General features: G+C 40.2%; 1 protein-coding gene across 1 annotated transcript in view; it reads right to left on the reverse strand.

The window, feature by feature from the left end:
* Positions 1-2,562: 2,562 nt before the first annotated feature.
* frem2b (FRAS1 related extracellular matrix 2b) overlaps positions 2,563-16,621 on the reverse strand; it is a 79,387-nt gene continuing 65,328 nt past the window's right edge. The window contains 10 exon segments of the mRNA XM_081369693.1: positions 2,563-4,568; positions 4,648-4,794; positions 5,674-5,861; positions 5,982-6,108; positions 7,813-7,947; positions 9,658-9,785; positions 10,272-10,376; positions 10,753-10,945; positions 13,308-13,639; positions 15,418-15,549. Of these exon segments, the coding sequence (XP_081225819.1) occupies positions 4,077-4,568; positions 4,648-4,794; positions 5,674-5,861; positions 5,982-6,108; positions 7,813-7,947; positions 9,658-9,785; positions 10,272-10,376; positions 10,753-10,945; positions 13,308-13,639; positions 15,418-15,549 (1,979 nt within the window). The 3' untranslated portion in view covers positions 2,563-4,076.

The following is a 16,621-nucleotide window of genomic DNA, read 5'->3' on the forward strand; positions in this document are numbered from 1 at the left end:
GGTTTGAGTACCCTACCACCAGCGGTGGTGGCTACCATCACTTCCGCTAGAGCATCGTCCACGAGACATGTCTATGCGTTGAAGTGGAACCTCTTCGTCAACTGGTGTTCTTCTAAAGATCTTGAAACCACGAAATTCCCCATCAGTGTCGTGCTTTCCTTCCTGCAAGAAGGGTTGGAGCGAAGGCTGTCTCCCTCCACCCTGAAAGTGTATGTTGCCGCCATTGCCGCACATCACGATGCAGTTGATGGTAAGTCCTTGGGGAAGCACGACCTGATCGTCAGGTTCCTGAGGGGAGCGAGGAGACTACATCCTCCTCGTCCTCCCCTCGTACCCTCTTGGGACCTCTCAGTGGTTTTAACTGCCCTGCAGAGTGCTCCCTTTGAGCCTCTGCAATCAGTGGAGCTTAAGTTCCTGTCAATGAAGACAGCGCTCCTGGTTGCATTGGCCTCCATCAAGAGGGTAGGGGACCTGCAGGCATTTTCGGTTGACGAAGCGTGCCTGGAATTCGGGCCGGCTAACTCTCACGTGATCCTGAGACCCCGGCCTGGATATGTGCCCAAGGTTCCCACCACACCCTTTCGAGGCCAGGTGGTGAACCTACAAGCGCTGCCCTTGGAGGAGGCAGACCCAGCCTTGGCACTGCTCTGTCCAGTACGCGCCCTTCGTGCCTACGTAGACAGAACGCGGTTTCAGGACCTCAGACCAGCTCTTGTCTGTTATGGTGGGAAGCTGAAGGGAAAGGCTCTCTCCAAGCAAAGGTTGTCTCACTGGATAGTGGACGCCTTTGCTTTGGCTTACCAGCAGCAAGGTCGACCATGCCCCCTTGGTGTGACGGCCCACTCCACCCGGAGTGTGGCATCCTCTTGGGCTCTAGCGCATGGCGCCTCGCTAACAGACATCTGCAGAGCTGCAGGCTGGGCGACACCTAACACATTTGCGAGATTCTACAATCTCCGAGTAGAGCCAGTTTCTTCTCATGTACTCGCCTCAACTAGCCGGTACTAGATTCTGCTCAGGTGTCTTCGCTTGCTCGCCATTCCTCTCCACGGACGGGATACGTGCGATATTTCCTCAGGTGAGCCTAATAAGCCCTGAGTCTCCTCCAGCACTGACGACGTCAACGCCAGAGTTATGCCACCGGCAGCTTTCGCGCTTGGCTAGGTGCCTCCATGTGCATGGTTCCCCTCCGGGCGACCCCCACATGTGTATTTCCACTGTAAGCCTCTTTGAGCATGTGTCTTTCCCTTGGCAAGCCACCTTGCCACCCCTGGGGTTGAAATATTCCACCTGCGGCTGGACACCCCAGTGTTATTCCGTATGCAGCCCTTCGGGGTCATATGTGTATTCCAAGTCCCCCCCTTCGGGTTGGGCATGATTGCATATTTCCACTGAGATATGCTTCCCAGTGTACCTTGGTATTCCTGTGTTAAGTAGGAGTCCTTCGTCCGTGCCAGTCTCACGACAGGGAGCTCAGACTTACGCAGGGCACTGGAAGACAGTCGAGAGGTGGCGTGATTACACTGGGAACCCCATTCGTCGTCATCCGACGTAACTCGGAGTGACAACGAAAGGGAACGTCTCGGTTACGTATGTAACCCTCGTTCCCTGAGTAGGGAACGGAGACGTTACGTCTCCCTGCCACTTCCGCTGTACCGCTGGAACGCCTGAGTTCAGTCTCGGCTCCTCAGCGAAGACATATCTGCATGTTGCTCGCGCACTTCCTTATATACCCCCTGCGTGGGGCGGAGATACGCTATGCAAATTCCGCAGACCCATGGCATTTCATTGCCATTGGCTTGTTTTATATACTCGAAGATGATAGGCTTTCTAAGCGAAACCCCATTCGTCGTCATCCGACGTAACGTCTCCGTTCCCTACTCAGGGAACGAGGGTTACATACGTAACCGAGACGTTCATTTACACATACTACTGACATGGTAAACATGTGTTGAAAATCAGCGAAAGTTACACTGTTCTTTTGATACCAAAAGTAATGACAATAATCTCCACACAAAAAAGTAACAACTATGGTGACCATGCGCCTATCCCACATTTTGCAGGACAGTCTGAAATAGAGAGCTTTGTCTCACGCCTTGCAAGGTGTAAGTGGTGTCCCTTTCATTTATGTCTGTATTATTATTTTTTATTATACAAAAAAAAAAAAAAAAAAGCGCAGCCGTGATGTTCTAGCTAGAGCTGGAAAATAACCGACTAATGCATTCGTAGAGGGGTTTTTATTCTACTGATGATGACAGCGTGCATGGATCAAAAGTCATTAAATACAGCTGCACCAGCCAGGACTTCTTGCACTGGATAACATCCTGATTAAACCTGATGCATCCAAGATACTGTTGGAAAACACTGGCATCAGAATAATTTCTGTCAAGCTTGTGTATATTTTTGTATATATTTGTTAAAGCTGTTAAGTTATTAAGCAATATCTCCTGTGTTTTATATGAGGTGCCCTTGGAGGTGCTCTTGGCACATGTTTACTGGTTTTCCCTAAAGAAATATACGTTGTTGTTAAAAATAAAAGTAAAAAAAGTGATTAAAGTTTTTACAGTGAAATGAGAGTTCCTTGTTTTTATTAAAATCAACAAATACAAGTTCAAGATGCACTGAATCCAGTAAATGCATTTAATGATTACATAATCTAATAAAGGAAAATAAACTTGCCACTACTTAAGGGAATTTATTTTAGAATAAAAAGCTATTTTTACCTACTGGCATTTTATTTAGTTCATTATATTTAGAACTAGTATACTGTAGACTGAATAGGTCCCATAGACTAAATTACATCGTATCAGTCGAACCTGGGCAAATTAAATTTTTTATCCAACGTGATAGCAAATAGGCTTTACAACTAATGTAAAAAATATCAGTATATTTATATGGTAAAATAGCAGTGAACTTTTCTCTCACACACGTGTCTCGCATTCACTCAAAATCACATCTACTGTCCTGCAACAGAGCAATAACCAGGTGGTCACAAGAGTAACAGCTGATAGGCCCTATTCAGAGCAGCTCCATGACAAGTATGAAAGCGAGGCTTACCATGTTTTCAATGGCATCCACTGTAAAAAAAAAAAAAAAACTTCTAGATCACTTATAATTTTCCACACCTCATGTTGTCTGGAGTTTGCTGTATACTGAATTTTTTTGGAAAAATATGTTTAAAAAACAATCCAAAACCATTAAATACCAGTACAACCCATTGAAGAGATGTATGTCTATCCCTCACAGCCTCGCTTTCCTTCCCGTTAAAAGATGGCGCTGCTGTGAATAAGGTCTATTGTGTAACGTCAAAGAAACGCAACAAGGCAAAAATTATTTGATCATTTCCCCCAACATTTTATCTGACTTATAATACACTATGATACATTTTTACACAGTAAGTGTAGATACAAAATAAAAATAAAGCCATGCAAACTTATTGACCATAAATACATAAAATACAGAAAAGTATAGACTACTAATGTACTGTTGTTTTGCCAAAAATAAAACAATCTCGTTCTTGATAATAGCAAAGGTTAGTTTGAAAGCTAGTTTGATGTTACTAAAGTTATTGTACTACAGTATATTTATTTTGCAAAGTAGAAATAGCAGTGGGAAAACAACACACATAAATGTAATACAAAAAATTATGTCATGGATGGATCACCCATCCAGTATATAGTACAATTCATTCATCCATGTAATAATAACAAGCCAATAAAAATGATCAGTGACTTAAAACCACCTGTATTTATACAATATCAATACCGTTCTTTCATCTAGCACCTTTGGATATAAAAGTAAAACTTTCATTTGGATGAATATCAATGCCATCAAGCAGTAGTAACAGTAGCAGTAGTATACAAGACTCTCTCGGCAAAAGATTCAGACTTATTAAAGCAGTGACAACAGAAGTGCTTCTGAAATTCAAGTACACTTTCGGACTGTCAAAATCCCGAGGAGAGGTAGAGAGCAACCACTCCGAGTCACTATGTGTCTTTGCGTGCCCAAGCAAATAAACAAAAAGAGGCACTTGCAAACAAAAAGTGATTTGAAGAGGGGGGCCCACTGTTGGGAAATCAAACCTCTGAACTGTTGTTGCTATCGAGGACTTGCGTCATCATGGGCTCTGTGCTGTTGGAGCTTTCGGGTGGCTCTGTGATGTTCTTCTCCCGCCTAGATCGCACCACCAGAACGACGAGAACGACAAGGAGGATGGTGAAGAGAAGACCTACCAAGATTCCTATGATCAAGACAAGCCGGTCGTCACTAGAGTCCCTGTGATTCAGTTCTCTGGGAACGACACCCTCCGCTTGGGATTCCTTGTGAAGGTTGGGTTGTTTTTGAGTGCTGCGGTCCAGCGCTATATGCAAGATGTTTGTGCCACGATTATTTTCTGCCCCAATATCCTGAGCCAAATCTGGAACGCTGCTAGCTGACCTTTTGGAAATTGAATGGCTGTGTATCACAGAATGATAGTCAAGGCTCCTTTTCCCAATGCCCCGATTTGCATTGTCTCTGGACCGGACGGTGTAGATGGTGTGAATGTACCACTCCCTGCCTGCCGACACCTGGGAGGAGTGTTACAGTGTTAGCATCAGAACATGATCGCAACGTTTCTTAATGTGCCAGCTGTTGTGTGCATCTCACCTGAAACAAAGCTGTGGAATCCATCCTAAAGCCATCAGAGCCTGGCTGCCTTACTAGCACCAGCGCTTGAGGATCATCTACAGCGAGGAAAGCATTGAAACTAATGCTACCAAATGTTCTCGCCTGAGTCTCTGGCTGAGCTTTGTCCTGTGAAGCAGATTAAGTTCAAACTTATATGTTACAGTCAAATGATCCTAAAATCAACACAAAGCACAATGTTGTTCTCCATGCTATCAATAACAATTATCAATCCTGAACAGTGGTATAGTTAATTAAAACTAAAACTATTAACTCTTTCCCCACCATTGGCAATTTTCTGGCAATCCATGCTTTCAGTGTTATACGGTAGGGAGCGCAATTACGCATCTTCTATAAGAGTACAGACGCTCCAGATCCCAAACCAAGCGAAGAAGCATTGGGAAAAGGAGCCTAACACAAACTTTAAACAGCATAAAAATCAAATCTGCCTAATATTACCGAATTAAATGTCGACCCAGGAAAAGCTATAGGACTTGAAGGTATAGGTGTTGATGGACTCAATCTATGTTTTGATTCATCGCTCTGAAGCCGATCTGGATGTAGTCTTTAACAAAAACACGATTTCTCAGCTTTTTGTTCAAAATGTTGCTTTATGAAACTTGCCCACATTCAAGTGTTGATAAAAAAGAATGCATGTTCTGAGGGCCATAATAGTTTTGTGAAAATGATAAAAAATGCAGGTGCTGGCTGGCAACGTTTTTAAAAAAGCTGGCGAAGAAAGAGTTAAACAACATTTATGATGCTTAATTGTATTCTATGTCTGTTTTCTAAATATGATTAATTGTAACTACAATTAGCTGTTTGTATGTATTTCTTTAATGCAACTGCATGTAAGTGTTTTTTAGTTTTAGTTTTTCTCAAAAACCTACTAAAAAGTAAATATTCATTTATATTAATGAATATTTTTTACAATTGATTTAAACTTTAAAAGTAAATATTCAAATAAAAAAATTCAACTGTTTATGCAAAGTTTGTGTCAATACTTACAATGATCTTGAATCGGTACAAAAGAGATGGTGAATCAGCTAAGCAGCCGTACTCAAAGTTGTCAGGGTTGTACTTTGGGATGTACCCATCCGCCCCTGTGCAAAGGAACACCTTCTCGATGTTACAGATGAACGAGTCTCCAAGATTCTGAACAGGATCTACCATTACACGGCCGTAGATGACATCTCCTAGAGAAATGCAACAGCCCTGAATTAGTGATAGGTGTCATACTTCAGTTCTCATAATCTTTACTTTGGTCACAGGATCAAATCACATATATGAAAAAAATGTTGTTTTTAGCATTTTACCCTCTGAGAAAGCAGTATCACTCTCCTGACCAAAGCCCATGGAGCCGTCTGACAACCAGAGAGTCCTCTTTGAAAGTAGGAGCATCTGTGTGTTAAGACTGAACTCTGCTGGCACTGGATCACTCACCTAAAGGGAATAACATGCACATTACTTTTAAAGGATCCGTATGTAAGAAATGTATTTCAATTAATCATAAAATTACCCTGATATGTCACTAGACATTAAGAAATCATGTTCATTTCAAATACTTATATCACTGACAACAGTAGTCCGGCCAGGATATTGTCATTTAAAAGTGAAGTTGCAGCCCTCTACTGATGTTGATGTTGTCATGTTGTGTTTTGGTCTGATGCCCCACCCTCCACCTATCTACCAATCACAAAGTCAGTAGTGTTTCGGCATCCGGGTTGCCAGCTCTGCTCTAGTTACCACAGCTGCAGCTACAAACGTGTCGGATAAAAAATGTCCAACGTTACGAAACCTAAAAGACCTCGTTATGAATCCGAAATACGTCGTGACAAAGTCTGAAATAAAACAAGGATTTGTATAGGAGACTCGTCACTTGCCATTGGAAGCTCCTTGTAGCAGCCTACGTTCCTGCTGGATCCTGCAGCCTAGCTGGCAACCTCGAGTCAGGGGGGAGGGGGAGGGGATACACCGCTCTACAGTAATTTGAAAGTGATTGCAGTACCAGTTTTGCCCACAATCTTACATGCGGTTCCTTTAACTAAACTTCATTTAACACAAAATTATAGTATCATTATATATTATATAATTAGAATTTTACTAGATTTTGAAAAAGAGTTTGATGTACTATGAAAATTTACTGTAAATACTAAGTCCAAAAAGACAATTTATTGAACATAAGTTGCAAATATGACTTAAGTTTCACTTATGAATGAATGATTGAATGAAGGCATTTACATAGCACTTTTACTGTGTATTGTTGTACACCCAAAGCACTTTACAGTCATAACAAGGGGCCTCCCCTCAACCACCACCAGTGTGCAGCATCCACTTGGATGATACGACGGCAGCCACAGTACAACGGCGCCAGTGCGCTCACCACACACCAGCTATAGGTGGAGAGGAGAGAGAGAGATAAAGCCAATTCAGTAGATGGGGATTCTTATGACTTTATCTTGTTGGCAGTGTTGCCAGATTGGGCGGTTTTGAATTTGATTGTGCGGGTGGACAAAATTTGAGCTGGTTTAGGGTCAGCTTGGCGATTTTCAAACTTCTAAATCTTATAGTCTACTTGGTTAATAAACAAAACTCAATCATGACGTTACTAAACACAGGGTACTTGTAGCTGGATATTCAAGTGATCGCTATGCCAAAGTGGCATAAATATACAGTAAGTTGTATCTACAGTAAAGAGTGGGAAAGCAACCCAACTCTCAAAATGTGGATTATACCTGTGGTGGGAGACGACTCAAAGGCCCTTTATAAATATAACTAACTGTGAGAGCACAGTTGAATGACTTAATTGAAATCGATTATGGGACAACTCCTGTCCATCGTCATGTGCACACTGGCCTGACCAGGACATCTGCAATTTTAAAACTGCCGAGACTGCACTCTACTCATCCCTGACAGCTGCTGAAAGAGGTTTGAATCAACAATTAATCAGTTTTGACTGTGCCAAGTTCTGCTTTTCAGAATTGATTGTTTTGTAAACCTGTCAGACTGTAATGCAGGCTTTGCAGTATGTATGATGTGGTCCCTGCCAGCTTTAAGTACCCTAGACACACAGAAGGAAAACTTTGAGCTCGGCTATACAGCCACTGACGTGACCCCTTTGATGAGTGCTTGTGATTCAGTACTGACCTGTTGGAAGCGTATGTCCAGATCAAAGGTAATTGGCTCTCTGGGATGGCACACAGGACGGAAGCTATACTCGACACTGGGAGGAGCCATGCAGGGAACCAGTTTCACTGTGTAAGTTCCTGAGTAATCCCTCACCTGAAGGAAAGTATTTCAACACTTATCAGGAAAGACAGTAAAAGACCCAATAATGACAAATACAATCATGAACATTATGGGCCCTATCATACACTCGACGCAATGCAGCACCAGGCGCAACGCAAGTGTTTTTTGCTAGTTTCAGCCTGACGCAGTTATCATTTTCACGTACTGCACGTTGTTTATATAGCAAATGCGTTTGCGCCCATTAATGTGCCCATGGGCGTGCTGGTCTGAAAACGAGGTGTGTTCTGGCGCATTGATGGCACATTGCTATTTTGAGGCAACAGAAATAGACTGCGCCATTGACCAACTGAAACCTGGTCTAAAGTCAATGGTCCAATATTTTTTTTTAGTAATGTGCGCCTATAGGCGGGTCCACAACACGCGTACACTCTGCTTATTAAACACACAGGGATGCACAGCAGCACACAAACATGCCAAATATTAAAAATAAAAGGATTACAATGTAAAAGATTATTTTTGTGTACATAAAGATATGGTGGAATCCGGCTTGTCCCGTACGTAGATGGTCTGCTCACGCTCTTTAACCTCGCGCATGAGCAGATCTGTTTGTGCTCTGGAGACGCGTTCGGTCTTTCCACTATCAAATTCCTTCGTGTAAATAGCGAATCTGCCATGGCGTGAGCGCAATTGGCATTTAAAGGGAATGGGAGATGAGACTCTGATTGGTTTATTGCATGTAAAGCCCAAAACACACCCATTACTCAATCAATAACAGAATAGAGACAACCCTTTTAGATAAGTTCTATTCAAATAAGACTTTCTGTTAATAAAGTATCTGGTAAGAATCTATTCTGTATTAACAATGCATTAAATCACATCACACATCAATAAACCACAATAAATAAAACAAATGAAGTGATGTCTCATGTCTCAAGTCAAGTGAATTACGAGTCATTGGACAGGCGTCTAATCGCAAATGACTTCTGGAAAAGGGGAAAATAACCAATGACATTTGAGGTTATTAAAACAGTAAGTCCCGCCCCTCGACTGCCAAAAATAAAATTGTTCGAGCGAGCAAAAGCAGCAGGAGAGCAGATCAAGCGCGTGGGGAATGATCATGCGCGCGCGAGAGGGCTTGTATCGCGTGCAGAGATGATGTTATGCGCGCGCGCAGGGTTTGAATGAGCTCGCGAGTTCCCGTTTCTTCGCGTGTAGATCTGTTATCCTCTCGCGGAAGTCATTTACCGCGCGCGCCCGCATCAGTTGTGCGCTCGTTTATTATTGGCATTGATTTGCCGTCATAGTCTATTATTCAAGCTCTCAACGGAAGAATCTACGGGTGTGAGACGTTTGGAAAAATAGATCCACAGTTTTACAACGAATGGTAAAACACCTGTTGGAAAGCATCTTTTGCAGCGATTTTTGTGTGAGCATATCAGTGAACACCCCTGACCACTCGGTGAGTTTCAGGTCTTTGTAAACGAAATTTTAATGCGTTTTATGAAGTATTGTTCCAGTGCACCTATACACCCATTCTAGAGGTTTTGGGGAAAGCGAAAGAAACCTAAAATTCTCGGGACAGCAGCATGTGTCCAAATTTTAATCTTAACCATTCTATTTCATCAGAAACGATCTGTAAACAGGGCTTTAAGTGTAAAATACCGAACTTACCCTTTAAAATAGGGCCCATAGTATCAAGAGCAGACTTTGAATGCAGAAAAACCAGACACCCTAAAGACTTACAGCAAAATCAGAGATGAAGGTCCATTGCTGAATTGGCTGGTTGTATGTTGGCTCACTTCTCACCAAGCTAAGGTTAAAGGTCAGCCCAGGGTGGTCCGCACACATGACCATGGAAGTCATAAGGGAGGCTGTGTTAACAGAAATGTTATTATTCTGATTGAACACAAGTAAGATCACATGACACTGCCTCATCGTTACAAGTTTCAATGAATTGACCCATTATATGAACAAATTTCAAAAGAAAGGTATCTTAATTCACCCCCAAATAATTTTTTTTATATTAATTTATAATAATTTGAAAATACTCAAACATTACATTTGGCATTAACTGTTATTTACAAAAGTACTTTACAATTATTTTAATTGAATTACAGTTATAAGAATAGAGTTATAACAAGAGCTGGTTCCAAAAATAAGCTTAATTTTCTATATTAAAAATATAATTTCTTGTGACTTATGACAAAGATTTATCTTCACATTTTCATCCAGTTGTATAATTGCTTTCATGAAGCTGTGAGCCAAAAAAGCAAATGAAAAACAAATATTAGAACCAGATGAAATCATTTTACAGGTATCTTTTGTATATTTAATATGCTCAATAAGTTATAACACACCTGAATGTGCAGTAACAAAGAGCCCCCGGAAACGTGCTTCTGTACGGAAGTTGACAACCAAGCGACCTTGTTCGTTTATGCGCATGCTTGTTGGATAGAGGGCCCCTAAAAAATACATTTCACATAATGAAAAATCCATTTAATCTACTGTTCAAAAGGTTTGAAGATTTTTTTAAGTGACAATAACAACTTGTACATTGTTACAAAGGAATTCTATTGTCAAACTGTTTTCTGGTTTTCCATTCATCAAAGAATCCTGAAACAAAATGTATCACAGTTTCCACAACAACAAAAAAACATTAAAAGCATTATCTTTTTCACCATAAATAAACGTTTCTTGAGCATCAAATCAGCATATAATGATTTCTGAAGGATCATGTGACACTGAAGACTGGAGTAATGATGCTGACAATTCCGCTTTGCATCACAGGAATAAATTACATTTTAAAATATATTCAAATAGAAAATTGTGCTGTCTTGCCTTGTAATTCAGCCTCTGGTGGACTACCAATGCCATCTCTCCACAAGATGGCAGTATCATAAACAAAAGTGAGACGCAGCTCCGACTGCAGGTCAAAGTGCTGCCAACCACCAGCGCCAACGGGTGAATGGAACACGTATGACACGTGCAGGGGCACACGCAGGGTCACATAAGACTGCACCAGGTTCAGCACCTACACAGGACAGAAAGGTCAATACTCTAGTAACTACCCAGATAACAGTTTTTGGAACCTACCTGGAAACCTGCCCAGAATGAACATACTAATGTTCTCTGTTAATTAGTCAGGAACTCTTTCTTTACGTAAATAGAATGTTCCCTTTAGTTCCCAATGTATGGTTAAAAAAATAAAACCTACAGTAAAAATAACTGTAAGAGAGTTATGTACAGGTTGTCACAAAAACCTCCCTGAAACTTTCTTAAAATATTTGTTTTTGGTTACAAAAAAGAACCTACATATTTTTTTTGTCCCGAAAAACAAAACAAAAAACATGACATTATAAGGTTGTTCTGTGTTTGCTGGGTAGACAGTCTAAAATAATTTAGCACATGAGAATTAGACTTCTAACCTCATGATTATTACACATATACTTTGGTTGCCAAAATAAAATCTTAACAATGTTAAAGGAACACGCCGACTTTTTGGGACTTTAGCTTATTCACCGTATCCCCCAGAGTTAGATAAGTCCATACATACCCATTTCATCTCTGTGCGTGCCGTAACTCTGTCCGACCCACTGCTAGCCTAGCTTAGCACAAAGACTGGAGGTAAATGGCTCCAGCTAGCATACTGCTCCCAATAAGTGACAAAATAATGCCAAAATGTTCCTATTTACATGTTGTGATTTGTATAGTCACAGCATGTACAAATAACAAGGTCACATGAGACACAGCCATCTTCTAACCGTATACATACTGGGAACTATATTCTCAGAAGGCAAAGCACTGCTACTTCTGCGGAGTGATTTACTCCAACTCTGAGCTGCTCCTCACCACGAACTAAAGTCCCAAAAAGTCGGCGTGTTCCTTTAAGAGAAGCAAAAGGCTTTTGGAATGACTGTATGTACATATGTGCCACCAGCAGATGGTGCTGTTGCTCTTGCTTTACGTTAACTCTGCAAGCCTCATCAGTTTACCCCATAGACTGGTTTACACTGAAAAGAAATTATAAATGAATTGAAATAAAAAAATGTAACTCTCAAAATTACATTGACAGTCAGAATCACACATTTCTAATAGAAAAATGTATCGTAAAAGATTTGCAGTAAACTCAAATTAACTCTGCTAACTCTTTAAGAAAGTGTTTTGGATAACTTCGCAGATCGACTTCACTGAACTTGAATGTGGCCTGTACACCCTTCCATCCTGACACTAGTCCACTTTAATTAACTGCAGAGTAAACCAACAGAGCCTGTGTCCATGGTGAAGATGAACGACTGGCTCAAACAGGCATGTAAACAGTTGTCTTCCAAGCTTGTTTTAAGGTCTACCCTTTCCAAGCTAGCTGTTAAAAGGGAAGAACAGAAAAATAAGAGAAGTTTTTTTTATGATCTAAAGGTCAGTTTTGACTCATTGTTGGCGAAAGAACTTGAGGTACATAAAGCAAATGCCTTTGTCAATAAGCTAAAACGGATTGCCACAGCATAATGGTTTGATGTGATCTGATCTCACAACTGTGAAATAAGTTTAATATGTTTGGCATAGACTGGAAATCCATATATCAAGAGCAGGAGTCTAAACCTTGAAACGAATTAAATACATTCCGGAATAGACATTGAAACAAAACAAAAGAGCGATGTTAGCCGCTTTTAAGGACACAAAATACATTCTTACACTACCGTTCAAAGGAAGTCTCTTTTTCTAATCAAAGGCTGCAGTTATTGGATAAAATCTATTCTTGTGATGCAAAACTGAATTTTTAGCACCATTACTCCAGTCTTCAGTGTCATATGCTTATAATATGCTGATTTGGTGCTCAAGAAACATATCTTACTGTTATCAATGTTAAAAAACAGTTGTGCAGCTTAATATTTTTGTGGAAACCATGATATTTTTTTCAGAATTCTTTGATGAATAGAAAGTTTGGAAAAAATATGTAGCGCTCCAAACAGAAAAAAGTTCTTGTACTGCAGGTCCTTGTACTTCAGGTGCGTAGAGCCAATGGCATATTGAATAAACAAGAGGAGTGGCTAGCCGCACACTGATCCACTCAAGACTAGAAGTCTACAAAAGCATATTTTATTTTTCAAATTGCATTGTGCAAAAAAAGTGCAAAGTGCATGTGGGTTAAAAACAGACTAGACACCAGCAAACGTTTCAGCACATTGCTATCTTCAGTGCTAATGAAGATAGCATGAATAGAAAGTTTAAAAGAAGAGCATTTATTTATAGAAATCTTTGTCTTTACTGTCAGTTTGATCAATTTAATGCATCCTTGCTAAATAAAATAATTTCTTTTGAACGGTAGTGTATTTGACTTTTTATGTGCCTGATGCTGATGAAATGTAATTAAATTAAGTTTTCTTCTCTTTCCTCACCTGTCCATCAGTCCCGATGTTCCCCCCACAATCGTTGAGCAGTTCAGACATGTCATAGTAGCTGACAAACTCCCATAAGCATGCCTCCAGATGCAGATTTCGGTAGAATCGTAGGGTATTTTGTCCCCTGAGGGTCGTGCTATACTGGTAGGGCGCAGTCCCGCCGATGGCATCTGGATTGCGGGTGGCGTTGGAGATGAAACCGTAGCGTGTCCGCACCTCTGTGAAGTCCAGCAGGTTTGAGCAGCGATGGTTTCCAACACGCGTGCCGTCTGGACTCAGGGTCAGTTCAAAGTTGGAGAGCGGCCGAGTGGAGACTACAGGTAACATACCTAACAATGGAATGAGGCAGATGATATAACATGGATGTATCTGTTGTTATTGTTAACTAAAAGTCAATTGAAAATATTTTTTGACATTGGAATAAAGCATGCTTGCATAAATAAATGGTGAGTACTATAAATAGTCAAAAATCAATTAAAGCTAAATAGAAATATAAAAAACTCAAAAACTAATAAAAAATTACAAAACTACATAAAAACTTTAAAAACCTAAACTAAAATTACAATGAAAATGGAAAATCTATAAATAAAAGCTAATTCACAATATTAATCATAACTATAAAAGTACATAAATAATACTAAAATAACACTGATCTGATCTGACAGACATTTGTATGTATATATATATATATATATATATATATATATATATATATATATATATATTAGAGGTGGGCATAGATTATTTTTTTTAATCTAGATTAATCTAGATTAATTTTGAAATTAATCTAGATTAATCTAGATTAAAATGGCTCATTTGAATTCTGCCGAAGGCATTCAGAATATGTGTGCTACCCAAATAATGACTATAAAAGTAGCCTAAGTCTTTGAGAACGGGTTTCTCAAGCCAGGTGGCGCATTAGACCAGGGGCTCATCTCCTGTTTCCAAAATGCATCACAAACTGCTTGAGAAAGCTGTTCTACTCATAGACTGTAAAAGGTTACTTCTGTACTGTTACCGTCCGTAGGCAACATAGGCCTATGTTATTATCAACTACTATAGGCTATCAATTAGGGATGGGCGATATGGCCTAAAATCTATATTGTGATATACATTGCAGCCTCTTGCGATAACGATATACAGTATATTATAATAAAAAACCATTTCAGAACAGGTTACACAGCCCCTGCTAAACAACTGCTACATTTATTTTTTTTAAAGGGTATATGTAGTTTTGAGAACATATATTGTGCAAAACTGTAAGTATACAACATAATTTTGCAGATAAATAAAATTTAAGTACACTAGCTGCAGAGATCTTAAGTAGGTCTAATGTTTATTATAGCTTTGAGCTTATGAAACCCCAAATTTAAAGTTATAATATTGTCTAACTGATGTCTTTTCAGTTAAAAAGAAACACAACAACGATTCTTAAAATCGGGCGTAGACAGAGATTATGTGTTAACGTTACACCACTAAATTGGAATGAGAATAATACGCGCGCGCTGGTATTCAGTGATATCATGTTTCGTTTTGAATTTGAGGTGGTAGAACGGATTAGTCGTGTGTTAACTTACCGAACCGTTACCCCACACACTCGGATAGTTTGCTGCTGTTTGTCGGACGGCTTAAATCCGAACCAAGTCCAAATAATGGATGTTGCAGCTTTTACTTACAGCCGTGTTTACTTAAGATGACGACGAATATGCGTTGCAGCCGGGTTTACCTCGCGGCCGCGGGTAGATTGCGTCATCATAGCTTGTGTAGTAGAGCCATCTCCCAACCCAACTTCGGGAATAGATTAACGGCGATATTTTTTTTATCGCGCGATAAGCGTTAACGCCGATAACGTCCCACCACTAATATATATATATTAATTGTGAGACTACACAATTTGTGCAATTTGTGAGTATTTGTGCTATTCAAAAATGTCATACCACAAGTGTGCAAAAAACAATGAAACAATGTGAAGAAAATTGTGATAAAATATGAAAATTGATATAACATGTTAAATAAAAGTCATTGTGATTGATCAATGTCTATGATTTCCTATATGCTGGACAGTCTGATAAGCAAAATCTGCTTACACTACAGTAGGTGTACTGACCATCAATATGGGGCATGGTGACAGTCAGTTTAATGAGGTTTGGATGGTCTGGATCTTCTGCTCCAGTGTAGCGCAGTCTGGCAGAGAAAGGTTCAGCTCCAACTGTGCCAACAACCCGAGGCTGGCACATACCTGATGCCAAAAGGAAGAAAAATGAAACAGCAGCAGATTAAAGGGGCATAAAAAAATGTTTGCAACCCATTTTACTTCCATATATTTCTGAGTGAAATAGTAAATGTGCTAAATTTGTAAGATGGGACTTAATGTTTTCTACTGGAAACTGATTGGATCACAATAAGTGGGTGTGAATTATGCACATTAAGACAAGGGCTGCAAATAAGTAAAAAATGTTATGCCCTTTTATGCAAATTTCCCTCCGTCTCATTCACTTGGATGTATGTCATTATTTACGTTGCACGAGTGCCCACTACTGGTGGAACGTCCTAAGCCCTTAAAGGGGGGGTGAAATGCTATTTCATGCATACTGAGTTTTTTACACTGTTAAAGAGTTGGATTCCCATGCTAAACATGGACAAAGTTTCAAAAATTAAGTTGTACGTTTGATGGAGTATTTCTGTGGCAAAAATACTCCTTCCGGTTTGTCACAAGTTTCGGAAAGTTTTTTTCGAGTATGGGCATGTGTGACGTCAGATGGGGCGGAATTTCCTTATACGGGTCCTAAGGGCACTTCTCCCGGAAGGCCGCGCGCGCACCCGTGGACCAGAGCGAGAGAGCGAAAGCAGTACGCCCATCAAAGCGCTGTGCTCGGCTTTAGGGAAGTATTTGCCGGATTTGCAGATCGTCTAATGCTTAAGGATGGAGCAGTCCCAACGTTAAAGGTTCACGGTCGTGCGTTGGAACCGCAGGCGGTGAGTAAAACTGTTTCAAATGTTTGTGTGTTGTTAGCTATCGGCGCGTAAGCACAGCAAGTAAACAACATGAATATAGTTAATGTATATATGGAGCATGCAATGTATGATGTGTGTGTGTTTAAATACATTTGTTTAGCTGGCCACTTTAGGTGTATGTTTGTTTATTGTAAAACCACTCAAAACAACAATACACAAAGAGTGTGAAAATATGTTGAAATAAATGAATTATTTCCTAATAAACCTAGCACACAAAGCGTGCTTCTTCATTGAAATGCGCTACTATTCCATTGTTTTTCTATGAAAATACTAGTCTGATGTGCAAAACTGTTCCG

Source organism: Scardinius erythrophthalmus, assembly GCF_964197995.2.
Source record: "Scardinius erythrophthalmus genome assembly, chromosome: 7".
Lineage (NCBI taxonomy): Eukaryota > Metazoa > Chordata > Actinopteri > Cypriniformes > Leuciscidae > Scardinius > Scardinius erythrophthalmus.